Source organism: Petromyzon marinus, chromosome 66 (genome assembly GCF_048934315.1).
Source record: "Petromyzon marinus isolate PM22_M1 ecotype Great Lakes invasive population chromosome 66, UKy_Petmar_22M1.pri1.0, whole genome shotgun sequence".
In the NCBI taxonomy this organism is placed as follows: Eukaryota; Metazoa; Chordata; class Hyperoartia; order Petromyzontiformes; family Petromyzontidae; genus Petromyzon; species Petromyzon marinus.
In genome coordinates this window covers 2,262,062-2,274,385 of record NC_133732.1, presented here as the reverse complement: position 1 = coordinate 2,274,385, position 12,324 = coordinate 2,262,062, and the positions used below count along the sequence as shown (strand labels likewise).

At 49.6% G+C, this 12,324-nt stretch overlaps 1 protein-coding gene across 1 annotated transcript; it reads left to right on the top strand.

Moving 5' to 3' along the window:
• Positions 1–1,290: 1,290 nt before the first annotated feature.
• Positions 1,291–10,702, top strand: LOC142906499 (complement C1q tumor necrosis factor-related protein 5-like). The gene is made up of 3 exons (XM_076054391.1): positions 1,291–2,704; positions 3,029–3,091; positions 5,190–10,702. The coding sequence occupies exons 1-3, from the start codon at positions 2,542–2,544 to the stop codon at positions 5,684–5,686; spliced, it is 723 nt and encodes a 240-aa protein (XP_075910506.1). The 5' UTR covers positions 1,291–2,541; the 3' UTR covers positions 5,687–10,702.
• Positions 10,703–12,324: the final 1,622 nt, after the last annotated feature.

Here is a 12,324-nt window from a genome sequence, read left to right as displayed (position 1 = left end):
GATGTCACCGCCGCTTAGTGGCGAAAGGCGGTTGTTGTTGTGCACGTGCAAGCACACGTGTGTGTGTGTGAAAGTTTCCTTCCCCCGCACCTTCGATTAGCACGGTTGACTACGCATGGTGCGAAAGAAGTTGAACGTGCATACACACGTGTCACAGCATGGAAAGAGGTGGCGGCGGCTGATTACAGAGGCCTTCATCCAGCAGCGGATAGTCCCTGGCAGATGGTGATGATGATAGCAGTAGTGGCAAGGGTGAGATATCACACACAAAAGCAACGCACGCGCGTGCGTGTTTTGGTTCCAAATCGAGAAATTCAATAAGCGGACAGGGTCACACTAACTCCATCACGTGTTCTCTGTGTTGCTGTCAAAGTGAGCGCGTGAGAGCGCGATAGTGTAGCGGTTAGCTCTACGCCACGCTGCGAACCCGACGACCCGAGTTCAAATCACGGCCAACATTGGCTATTTCGAGAATCTAAACTGGCCCTGAGCCTCCGCGAAGTCGCCTCAGTCTCAAATGAGTACCTGGGACATAAAATCATCGCTGCTGGGGAGACAAAGGCGACCGGGAGTGGTGCTGACCACCCACCCCCTCATGTGCCATGCCGGCCTTCATACGTGCTCGCGAACAGCTCTTGCCCCTACAGTCTATTACAGGCTATACAGGGGCAGTCACGTGCGGTAAGGCGAGGCAGGGGAGTCAGAGCCTCACCTGTCAAACTGCAATGAAAATAGCTTTACTTCAAGTACAAAAAAAATCATGAAATAGAATAAATAGTATGTTTTCCACACTGATCTGTGTTATAAATATAATTTCTGTATGAAGCCAATAATTTTTATAGTTAAAATCGCCAATTTTGCTGAGCTCTGCTGCAAATGCAGGAAGAGACGAGATGTGAGGCAGCGACGAGCTCAGCCTCCCCTCTGATTGTGCAACCCCTCAGAAACTGGATGGAGCGCAGGCAATAAGCGCATGCCTGTTACTATCTCAGTATGTCACCAATGTAATGTTTGTAGACCCCTTCATTGTATGTAACCTTCCATAGTCCAGGTAACTTATTTCACGTATTATGTGTATAAAGATATTTAGGCTCGCTGGTCTCGTCATGAAACTGTATTGAAAAAGCACCAGGGGAGGCAGCTATCACATCTGCCTCACTGACGGGGACGTGTCAGACACGCCCCCCTCAATGATGACACGCCCCCTCACTAAGGACACGCCCTCCTCAGTGAGGGCACGCCCCCTCGGTGAGGATACGCCCCCCACAGTGAGGACACACGCCCTCAGTGAGGACACTCCACCCCTCAGTTTGGAGATCTGGCACTGATACTAGCCAGTGCCTCCCCACCCATTGACCTCACCGCACGTCACTGCTAAATATCACCACTAAGGGAGATGAAGGCGGATGGGCGTGGTAGTGCTGGCCACCCACCCCCTCGTGTGCCACAGTGCCGGCCTTCATAGGCGCTGCTACTTCTCGCTCTAACAGCCACTTGACCCCGGCAGTCTGTTAAAGGCTACACGAGGGATCTTTGTCTTTCTTGTTTGTGCTCGTGCGTGTTGACTGTGACGTCACATGTGGGAGGTCTGGACCAAGTTAGAAATGAAGGACCACGTGACTCAAGTAATGTTTAAAAGAGGAGATGGGGGAGAGGATTCCAGTGACTTGGTGACGAACGCTGAGCACCGACAACCTCCGATTAGCAGGACGCTCAGCTGCTACATACGGTGGTCCGAAAGAAAATTCAGCGTACCGTAAGTATAAAGACTCACACAGAGATCCATAGACTCATCACACCAGACCCAAAGAATCATCACACGCTGACCCATAGACTCACAAAAAGACCCATAGACTCACATAGAGACGAGTAAACTCACACATAGACCCACAAACTCACATAGACCCCCAGACTCACACAGACCCATAGATGCACACAGAGATCCATAGCTTGACACAGAAACCCATAGACTCACTGGGAGACCCATAGACTCATCACACATACACCCACAGACTCACACAGGGACCCGTAGACTCACACAGACCTATAGACGCACACAAAAATTCAAAGTCGCACACAGAGACCCGTAGACTCACATAAAGACGGGTTAACTCACACATAGACCCACAGACTCACGCAAAGGCCATAAACTCCTCAACCAGTCGCACAGACTCACACAGAGAGCCATAGACTCACAAAACGACCTTAGACTCACAAAGAGACCCATAGACTCAAACAGAGACCCACAGACTCACAGAAAGACCCATAGACTCACAAAGAGACCCATAAACTCACATAGAGACGAGCAGACTCACACAATGACCCACAGACTCGCACAGAGACGAGTACATTTTCACGTGACGATGATAACACTACATCATTGAACTTTCATTTGTGAGGGGCAGTGCGCTTGTGAAAAAAAGAGCGACTATATAGCAGCTCATTTGTAATTCACTTGGTAAGATAAAATAATAGTTCGTAGTTTAGATCCATCCTGTATACCGGGCAAGCTAGTTAACATCTCGCCACTGCTGTCCCCAGATGTCCATCTCGGCCCTGCCGCTGTTGCTGCTGCTGCTGGTGGTGGTGGTGGGAGCCCAGCAGGAGAGGACCATCTGCGCGGGCATCAACGGGATCCCCGGGCAGCCCGGAGCCCCAGGGCAGCACGGGACTCCTGGGGCCCCTGGGAGGGACGGCAGAGACGGTGAGGGGTCGGGTCCCAGAGACTCCCCACGGTGCGCTCGTGGTGCGACGCGATCACTCGCTTGCGCACTCGTTCACTCGCTCATTCATTCACTCACTCGTTCGCTCTATCGTTCACCCGCTCACTCATTCGCTCACACGTTCACTCACTCAATAGTTCACTCACTCATTCACTCAATCGTTCACTCGCTCATTCTCGAAGGAGAGTGGTTCGTGTGGAGTAGAGTGAGGTGAGAGGGGAGAGGCAGGAGAGTGCGTGGAGGGGAGTGGAGTGAATTGAGAGTGGCTTGAGGAGTGGACGAGCCATGCTTTGTTCTTCTCGCAGGCACTACCGGAGCACCCGGAGCCAAGGGAGACGTCGGGGCTCGAGGCTTGACTGGGGACCCAGGTGGGACTGTGACACTGACTCGTGTGCTCCTAGCAGCTGATTCCATATACTTATTTGATTTACCAAGTAATCCTCACTGAGCTATGTGTAGTGGCATAACGTGCGCAGAGATTGCAAACAACATTTGCATTTATGTACGGGTTGCAGACAGTGAGGTCACCTCAGGACGAGCAGGTGCAGGCGCGTGGCCTGGGTGACAGCAGACAGAGAGACGCCAGCAATTAGTGACCGAGGCAACGATTGGCTGGCTGCAAATTCAAACGCGGTGTAGGCGCTACGGAGGCGCGAGACAGTGGCGATAAGGTGGAGGACGCCGGCTTAATGAGGGCCATCTGAGGGCACTTAATGAGGAGGGCGATAAATGGGGAACGTGTGAAGCAACGGGGTTAAGTTGGTTGGAGATGAAGCAGTGAACACTTTTCAAGAGAAGTCCGGGACCTTGCCCTCCACACCTCGTCCTCGCCAGCGGTGATGGCTGAGCCCCCGCTGGTGGGCACGGGCAAGACACGCTAGCAGAGGAGAGGCGAGCAGAATCTTTAGCCTGAGTGTGATAGGCTAAAGGGGTGAGAAGCTATCAGAGTATACAGATAGAGTGTCCGTGACAGGCTAGGAGAGCGGGGAGTAACAGGCTAGTGGAGCAAGAGAGAGTAAGCTCGAAGTAGCAGGCTAGCGGAGGAAAAAAGCAAGAGTTCGCTACAAGAGTGCGTGTTGCTGAACGTGAGGAGCATCCGTGTGGGATGCTGCCAATAAAGTAACACAGCAAAAATAGACGAAGTTTTAGACGTGAATAACCACCACACGACAAATGTAACTCTTGTTCAGAAGCGACCTGGCCACACGTAATGTTAGCTCGACGAAGTGGACTCATCATCACGTGGACATTTAGTCTACTAAATCAATTTCTAAATATGGAAGGAAGAAAATTCAGAGGATTCGGTGAAAAATTCACGCAACCACGGGGAGAGACGCATGCAAACTCCATTATAACAGCAGGTGTCAGGATTGTGATCAAGCACACGACGTCCTGTAAACCAAGTGAGGTAGTTAAGATCTAGCCACCGACAGGCTGCATGTGTCACAGAGCGATTCATCACTTCTCTTATTATTTTTACGTGAAGTTAAAAGACACGAGAAGGGGCCAAGCAACTCAATATAATCGAGGTAGGAAATAACCGAGCTCACTGCTCTATTTATTTCACTGCGGTAGCTTGGAGATGTTAACTCCCTCGTCTGGTACACAGGAGGTCGTCGATTCGATCACAACCCTGACAATTCCTGATGTTAATTCGGTGTTTGCATGTTCTCTCCGTGGTCATGTAATTTTTTCTTCGGGTCCTCTCGTTTTCCCTTCAACGTTTAGACTTCAGAGTATTTGGCTGCTACAAAATGCCACGTGATGATATCAGCCTTTTCATTGTCGACAGGCAGGTCACTTCTAAAAAAATGGCAACACAGCAGCTCAGTGGACCTTACACCTGGTAAAATAACAAATAGTTTAGTTCCAAGTTTAGTCATGGGTCTCTATGTATCTTCATGTTTTGGAAATTAGAGCTCACTCGGTATACCGTGTATAGCTGTAACATCACCCCATGCTCTGGAAAATATACCTCATTAGGTACACCGTGTATAGCCAGAACATGACCCCCATATTCTGGAAAACAGAACTCACTCAGTACACCGTGTAGACCTGAAACACATGTTCCATACAGACACGTCGGGCAAGGTTTTCCTGCAAAATAGCAAAGATGGTTGTCACAGGACACGACTCAATTGTTGGGATGAACACACAAAATCAAAGATCCTCTATATAGCCTTATCAGACTGTTGTCGCAAGTGCTGTTCGTGAGCACCGATGAAGGCCGGCACGCCTTTGTCTCCAAAGTGGCGTTGTTAACACATCACACTTGGTAATAATTTGAGGATGAGTCGACCGAGGAAAGGAGTCCAAGGACCGTTTCAGATAATCATCACTCGTGTTGACCATGAGCGGGAATCGAACTCGGGTCTCTGCCGAGTGTATAGCGCTAACCGCTACACTACCGTGGGGTGACACATACTCATGCACACGCCGTGCGTTTGGACCGTGTTGTCCACCTAGGTCTGCCGGGAAAGCTGGGCCCTCTTGGCCAACCGGGGCGCGAGGGGACTCCGGGAGTCCCAGGTGAGCAGGGCGACAGAGGCGAGAAAGGCGAGCGGGGAGAGAGCGGCGTGGGGCCCAGGTCGGCCTTCTCCGCGAAGGTGGACGCTTACACGCCGGCGGCCGGCTCCCCCGTGACGTTCAACGTCATCATCACCAACCCGCAGGGCCACTACAATGCCGGCACGGGGAAGTTCACCTGCGCCCACCCAGGCGTCTACTATTTCACGCTGTCCGCGCATTCCAATGAACACTATCTCGTGGTTATGATCATGAAAAACGGGAAGGTCATCTCTAAGGTGTGCGGTGAAAAATACGACGCAATAAGCGGCAGCGTCGTGCTGAGTCTCAAGGCCGGAGACGAGGTTTGGCTGGAGTTGGAGGCTCCGTACATTAATTTGTTCTTCAACGTGCACAGAGACGCCGTGTTCAGCGGCTTTTTCCTGTACCCTGAGTGAATCGGTTTTGTTTCCATCAGCGCATCTGGGAAAACAGATTGGGAACACATTCACTCACACGCACACGCATGCACCCCCCCTTCCCCCCCGTGTTAAACAAAGCTTTTGGGCAACATCTCAGAAAAATACCCAGCAAAAATCTGCAAATGTGCTCGGCTTGCCCAATGCTGAGGTAATGACTGCTAATTTTCGGATGGGAAATTTTCTCACCAGAAGAAAAATAGGCCCGGCACTTTTCTCAGCCACCTTTCTCCTTGTCATCCAGGGTGTCTGGGCGATATATGAATCGGTTTGACAACGCAGAGAGGCATAGCAGCTTGCACCAACTGAAAAAGTCCTGAAACCTCAACAATTTTCCCATCCGGCATCGGCAGTGAAGGAGGAAATATTTCAATTCCAGCTGATAGCTGTGAGGGTTGCTCATTTCTAACAAGGGAGAGAGAGGAGTTTGGATCCATTTTCTCTCCCGTGCAATTCCTCAATTTTTTTTTATTCCACGGCAACAGATAGAAGGACAATAGCTCGATCTGGAATTCTGATCATTTTAACAAGATTTGGAATGTATTGACTATGCCTTGGTTCGTTATGCACAAGGACGTGAACAAACTGTGGCGGATAATATTTCATTGACAACCAAGTACAACCAACTCTTAAAACTCTCAGCGACTGTCATAGCACGCGAGTACAAAACCCTGCAGTTCACCGACTTCACCCAACGACCCTGCGTGTCGACAATGACGGAACACCGCATCGACTTAAACAGATAGAGACCACCACGAGGAACGTTCACAACAACCCTGACGCACGCCTCCACTCCTGGGTGACGAGGCAACGCACCAGAAGCCCAGGATATGCAAATTCACCGTCGAGGTCGACTACATAGTCATGGGTGCGACAAGGATGTCCTCTCGCTCCCACATTATTGAACATCTATTTTGAAAACGTAGTTCATGAAGCCTTCAATAGCTGTACCGGAGAAATTTCCACTTGGTAAAGATGCAATGGGAGGCTGATCGATGCCCGGGTGCGGTCAAGGGATGGCTCCCTATTGGTCAACCACGTTATGTATGCCGATGATTTGGTAATTGCTGCTCATTCAGAGGAGGAGTTGGAGACACTGCTGCTTAATCTGGAGCTTGCCGCTAAGAGGTGGGGCCTTACAATCAGCCCCACCAATACTAAGCAACTGCCTGGGTATTTTGTACCATCGGACACTCCACGGCCACAACTCCCAATCGGTGATGGGGTAGTTGTGGAGAGAGTGGAGAGTTTCCCATACCTGGCGAGTGTGCTCATGACCGGCTTTTGTTTAGCAGCAGAGGTCTCACTCCGAATCAGTCGAGCGGCAATATATTTTAATCGGTTGCATAACGCTGTGTGGAAGCTACCTGGTCTGTCGCTCCGCACAAAGCTTCAGGTCTTCTCGGCCACAGTCATTCCCTCCCTTTTCCATGCTTGCGAAACGTGAACACCCCTAATGGAACATCTTCGCCGGTGAGAAATATTTAGGCTGAACTGCTTACGATCCATCCTGGGTTGAACCAGGCTGGATTGTGTGAGGAGCTCAAAAATCTTTGAAAGATGTGGACAAAGTCCCATCGGTGAGCTCCTCCGGCAGGCAAGGCTACGTTGGCTGGGCCATGTAGCCTGCATGCCCATTCACCGCATGCCTTAACTGCTGTTGTTCGGCCGGATAGAGGGGGCTAAACAGGCGTGGCATGGGCTAGAGAAAAGATGGAGTGATGTGGTACAGGAGGACGCGGAGCTGAGTGGACTTGCCGATGACTGGTACCAGCGGTGTCAAGATCGGCCTCTGTGGAGGAGGCTTGTGAAGGACGCTACTGGGCAGTGGAGACAGTGACCCTCTAGCAACAACGGAGGGTGGAGGACCGATGCTCACAACATCGAGCGGAGCACCGGGTGGCTAAATCACAGCAAGTTGGCATAGTAGGGGGCATCAGCCAGTCGTCTCAGTCAGTCAACCCGTGGCACCTGCTGGGTCTGCCCCGTGACCTCCTGCCAGCAGGCGTTCGACACTTCACGTGGCCTCAAGGTGCACCTAGCCTGGCACAAGCGTCGTGGTGACATCACCGCCACTTAGTGGCGAATGGCGGTTGGTGTTGTTGTGTGCATGTTCATGTGTTGTGTGTATCTATATGATATGTGCATGTGTATGTATCTGTATGTTTCTTTGTTCATGTGTGTGTACATGTGTGTGCATGTTCATGTTTCCAGCAAAAACCACCACCTATCTCCTCACTGGTGCCAGATGGTAACGCTGTGGTGGATGTGAGCAATGCCATCCAGGAAAGGCCAATTCCAAAATCGCCGATACCCGTTAATGGTGGTTGTAGCCACCATAGGTCCAAAATCAGGGTTTTGGACGGGTGTGAGGGGATGATACAATACATATACCACTAAAATACATGTAAAAAAATCTAACTAATCTTGTACCGGAGGTCCCGGGGGGAAAAGTATCTATGGCAACTCCTGGCCAAACCCAATTTGGTGGAGCCAGAGGTCTGAATAATTACCATTGGGGTTCCTCCAGAAACAGCAAGAAGCCATTGCGAGTGGCCACGTGGAATGTTCAAACGCTCACTGTGGAGGAAAGGCTGCCACTCCTCTGTTGGGAGCTGGACTGGTACCACCTGGATCTCTGCGGCATTCAGGAGGTCCGGTGGACTGGCTCCAGCCACTATGAGGGGTGGACAGTCCTCTACTCGGGGTAGAAGACTGCCAAACAACAGAGAGTGCATTTTCTTCTGAACAAAAGAATGTAGGGGGTATGGGAGCATAGAGGTGAGGTGTGGGAAACTGGAAGCCTCAGGCCACTGTGGGCTCTCCTTCCCTTCAATCAAAGGCAAGGTATGGTGGTCGTGGTTATTTATGCCCCCACCAAAGATGAACATCAGTGGAGGGATGCAGGCAAGGCCGATGAATCAGCTGCCTTTTATGACCTCCTGTTACAGGTGCTAACTAAAGTGACCCCTCGCGATATAGTCTTCTTGTTGTGTGGCTTTGAGTCTCGAGTGGGTAATGATGCTGGCACCTGGTCTGGAGTGATTGGCAGTCATCGGACAGATCAGCTAAAACACAACAGTTGGAGGCTGTTATATTTTTGTGCAGCCCATGGTCTTGTTGTTTCCAACACGCTGTTCCAGCATCGGTGCATCCACACAACATCATGGATGCATACCGGGTCCAATTAAGAACATTTGCTGGACTACATAATGATGGAAAAGTGGATACGCGCCCATTTCCTTGACACCAGGCCCTAACGTGAGGCTGATCTGCCCACTGACCATCGGCTTATTATTTCTAGGATGCGCATGCCATTCTTCCACTCCGGTAGTGGGTGTACATCCAGGAACCTATTCGAACAAACAGCGACCTGGTCTCAGCTATCTAATGAAAGTTGCAAGTGAGAATTTCATGATCACTTGCAGCTGGGGTTTGGATCTTCCACCATTCCTGATGCCGAGGGGAAATGGGCGAGTTATTGGACTGTGGCTCATGCAGCTGCAATGGCTGCTTTGGGTGCACTGTCCAAATCTCCCTAGAGACCCTGGCGGACAGAGGAGGTGTTCAGGCTGGCTGATAAAAAACGAAGTCCACTTTCACAGTCTACAGCAACCCATGTCAGAGAATGAGGAGGCTTGCCACAACATTCTCTCATAGATTTGGAGAGCCATACGGCGCTGCAAAGATGGGTGTTGGTCACGGGTTGCTGAGGAGATGGAGTCTGCCTCAGTAATACTCGATCACAAATCACTGTTCAACTCCATGAAAAAGTAACTTCTAGTGCCACACCTATCACCATCATTAGGGTGTTGTATATGCCATTTTCAATTTTTTTTATGAAGAGTGATATCACCTACTTTTTACGTTATAGTTATCTTTTCACACATATGGATTTAGCGTGTTCTAAAAAAACACCCAGTAACTGAAGCCTGTGAACTCCTCCCTTGAAACAACAAAGGCAAAGGCGCACCCCCTGCTGCTTTAGCAGCGTCCCGAACACAAAGGAGACGGGCATCGTAGAGGTTACTTACTCACAAGCCTTTGCTTGAAAAGTTGTAATGTTTGGATTTACCACCACCGCGTAGGACTATTTTCCAACATTATGGTATTAAACGTTAGCTTGATGATAGAATGTGCTGTTATATGGCGGTGCAGCCCAGGAGCAAATAGTTGTTATAGTGACTATTTGGCAAAAATCTTGACTTAAAGCTTTCGTGACTGCAGGAATTAATATTCTTGGGTCTTTCGGTAAAGTCACGAAGATCGGTTGAAAGAAAAATAATATTTTTTGATCACAACACAAGCAATCGTCATCAGGTGGAGGAGAGAGTGGGAAAGCTGCTGAGGCAGACTGTTTTAAAAGGTTTGAAATGGGTGTAGCCCAAGGGTCATAAACGAAGTGGGCAGGGCTAGTTATGTAAATGTGACCGGACAGTGGCCTCCACGACGAGGGAGCGGAGGTGGCTATGTTAATGTGATATATTAGAATGTTAATGGCAGATCGCAGAGCAGCAATGCCGAGCTCGGCGTGCGAGGTGGCTGTGTTAGTGTGGGAAATTTAACCTGACAACCCAGCTCGACGACGCTAACTGACTGCATAGCTGGCTGACTATCCAGCAGTGGCGGCGTCGGGCGATGACAAAGATGACAGCAGCGATGGCGACGACGAGGACGACTTCCACAGCGAGACGACCCTGATTCCCACGACAGCCACTGAGCTCCGTCTCTCGCACCCTTTTATACTTCCAGCGGGATCTGGCCACGCCCTGGCCACGCCCCCCTTCTCGAACCTTCTAGCTGGTTCTGAGAGCTCAAACATGGATCGCTTCCATGACCCTTGACCCAGTTCTTCCCCTTGGGTGGGAACACCCGCAATTGCTACTTCTAGTCGCCAGTCGGCTCTGATACACTACATTTGCATGGGCAATGTTGTTGGTGTTTTGATGATAAGGTGTTCGGGGAAGTTGAGATTAAAGTTGCCTAGATTAAAAACAGGTTTCTGTGTGCTTCTTTCCTAAACTCGTGCATCATTGTCCTAATAACGAACTGTATCCTGTGGTGAGATCTGAATCCCTAGACCTGACACAATTGCACAGGTAATTGTTAAAGCGAAGAACCATTAACGTTAAAGCGAGAATTGTACATGTTGAAGCGAGAATCATTGATATTATCACGATTGGTGAAACATAGCCCGAGACAACGAGAGAGCCAATAGTACATTTTTATTTCATTATTTTACCTATTTTTTATTTGTTATATTTTTTTAATCACAATATTTACAACAGGGAAAAAAGGTGATATGATCTACGACCCCCAGGAACAGGTTTGTAGATTTGATGAGCATTTCTGTGAGGTCTTAGGGGAGGGTAAGTCCCTCAGCCTGGAAAACATCATCGGGAAAAATAGGAATGACCATGCTGAGGCTGTCGTGCCTCATATATTGGAAGAAGTAGTCATCTTGATCTGATGCTTTCGTGACTGCAGGAATCCATACTGTTTGGTTATTTAGGTAAAATCACGAGCAATAGTCATCAGATGTTCACCTGATGACGATTGCTTGTGTTGCGATCGAAATGTCGTTATTTATTTTGTTTTATTTCGACCTACGTAACTTTACCGAAAGAACCAAAGAGTATAGAAGAAGTCATCTCCTGTGAGTGGCTGGCTAAGGTGCTATCTGTTTAGGAAGTCCAGAAGGTGATCCAAAATCTGAGAACAAGAAAAGCACCAGCCAGAGATGATCTCCCAAGCGAAATTCTGAGGGATGGTGGCATTTGTGAGAAAAACCTACATGACATCATATTAACAGTCTGGACAAGCAGACGGGTTCTGCAGGATTGGAAGGATGCCCTACAGGGGCAATTCCCTCTTCAGTGTTGCGGGAGAGGTCCTGGCAAGGATTAATCAGCCAGGCATGCTGAGGTGAGGCTTGTGGAGCCCAATGTGGTTTCAGGAAAGGGCGGTACTGCACATATGCCATATTTTCTGTCCGTCTGCCACAACAGAGGTGTAGGGAATTCCAACAAAACCTACATCTCTCCTTAATTGACCTGGTCAAGCCTATGATTCTATCAGTAGGCCTGGGCTCTGGGTTGTTCTTCTATGCTTTTGAAGTCCGTGACTCTCTGCTCACAATTATTAAGGGTCTTCATGAATGTGGGCAGGCCCTAGTAAAACTACGTGGCCAGGAGTCGGAGCTTTTCGCTGTTCACCTTGGGGTATGACAGGAATGTCCTCTGGTTCTAACATTATTTAACATCTATTTCTACCACGTAGTTCGTGATGCCAATGATGGCCATACCGGAGGAATTTCTATCTGGTACAGATACAATGGGAGGCTGATCGATGCCCACGTGAGGTCAAGGGATGGCTCCCTATTGGTCAACCATGTTATGTATTCCGATGATCTGGTGATTTCTGCTTACTCAGAGGAGAAGTTGGAGGCGCTGCTGCTCAATCTGGAGCTTGCCACTAAGAGGTGGGGCCTTACCATCAGCCCCACCATAACTAGGCACCTGCCTGGCTATTTTGTGCCATTGGACAATTCACCCCCACAACTCGCAATTGTTGATGGGGCAGTTGTGGAGAGAGTGGAGAGTTCCCCATACGTGGGC

What these genes read in the sequence shown, in the direction of transcription:
- LOC142906499 (XM_076054391.1), top strand. Translation starts at nt 2,542, where the DNA reads ATGTCCATCTCGGCCCTGCCGCTGTTGCTGCTGCTGCTGGTGGTGGTG. An exon ending in TGGGAGGGACGGCAGAGACG is followed by an intron (nt 2,705 to 3,028) that starts GTGAGGGGTCGG and finishes TTCTTCTCGCAG; the next exon opens with GCACTACCGGAGCACCCGGA. An exon ending in AGGCTTGACTGGGGACCCAG is followed by an intron (nt 3,092 to 5,189) that starts GTGGGACTGTGA and finishes TTGTCCACCTAG; the next exon opens with GTCTGCCGGGAAAGCTGGGC.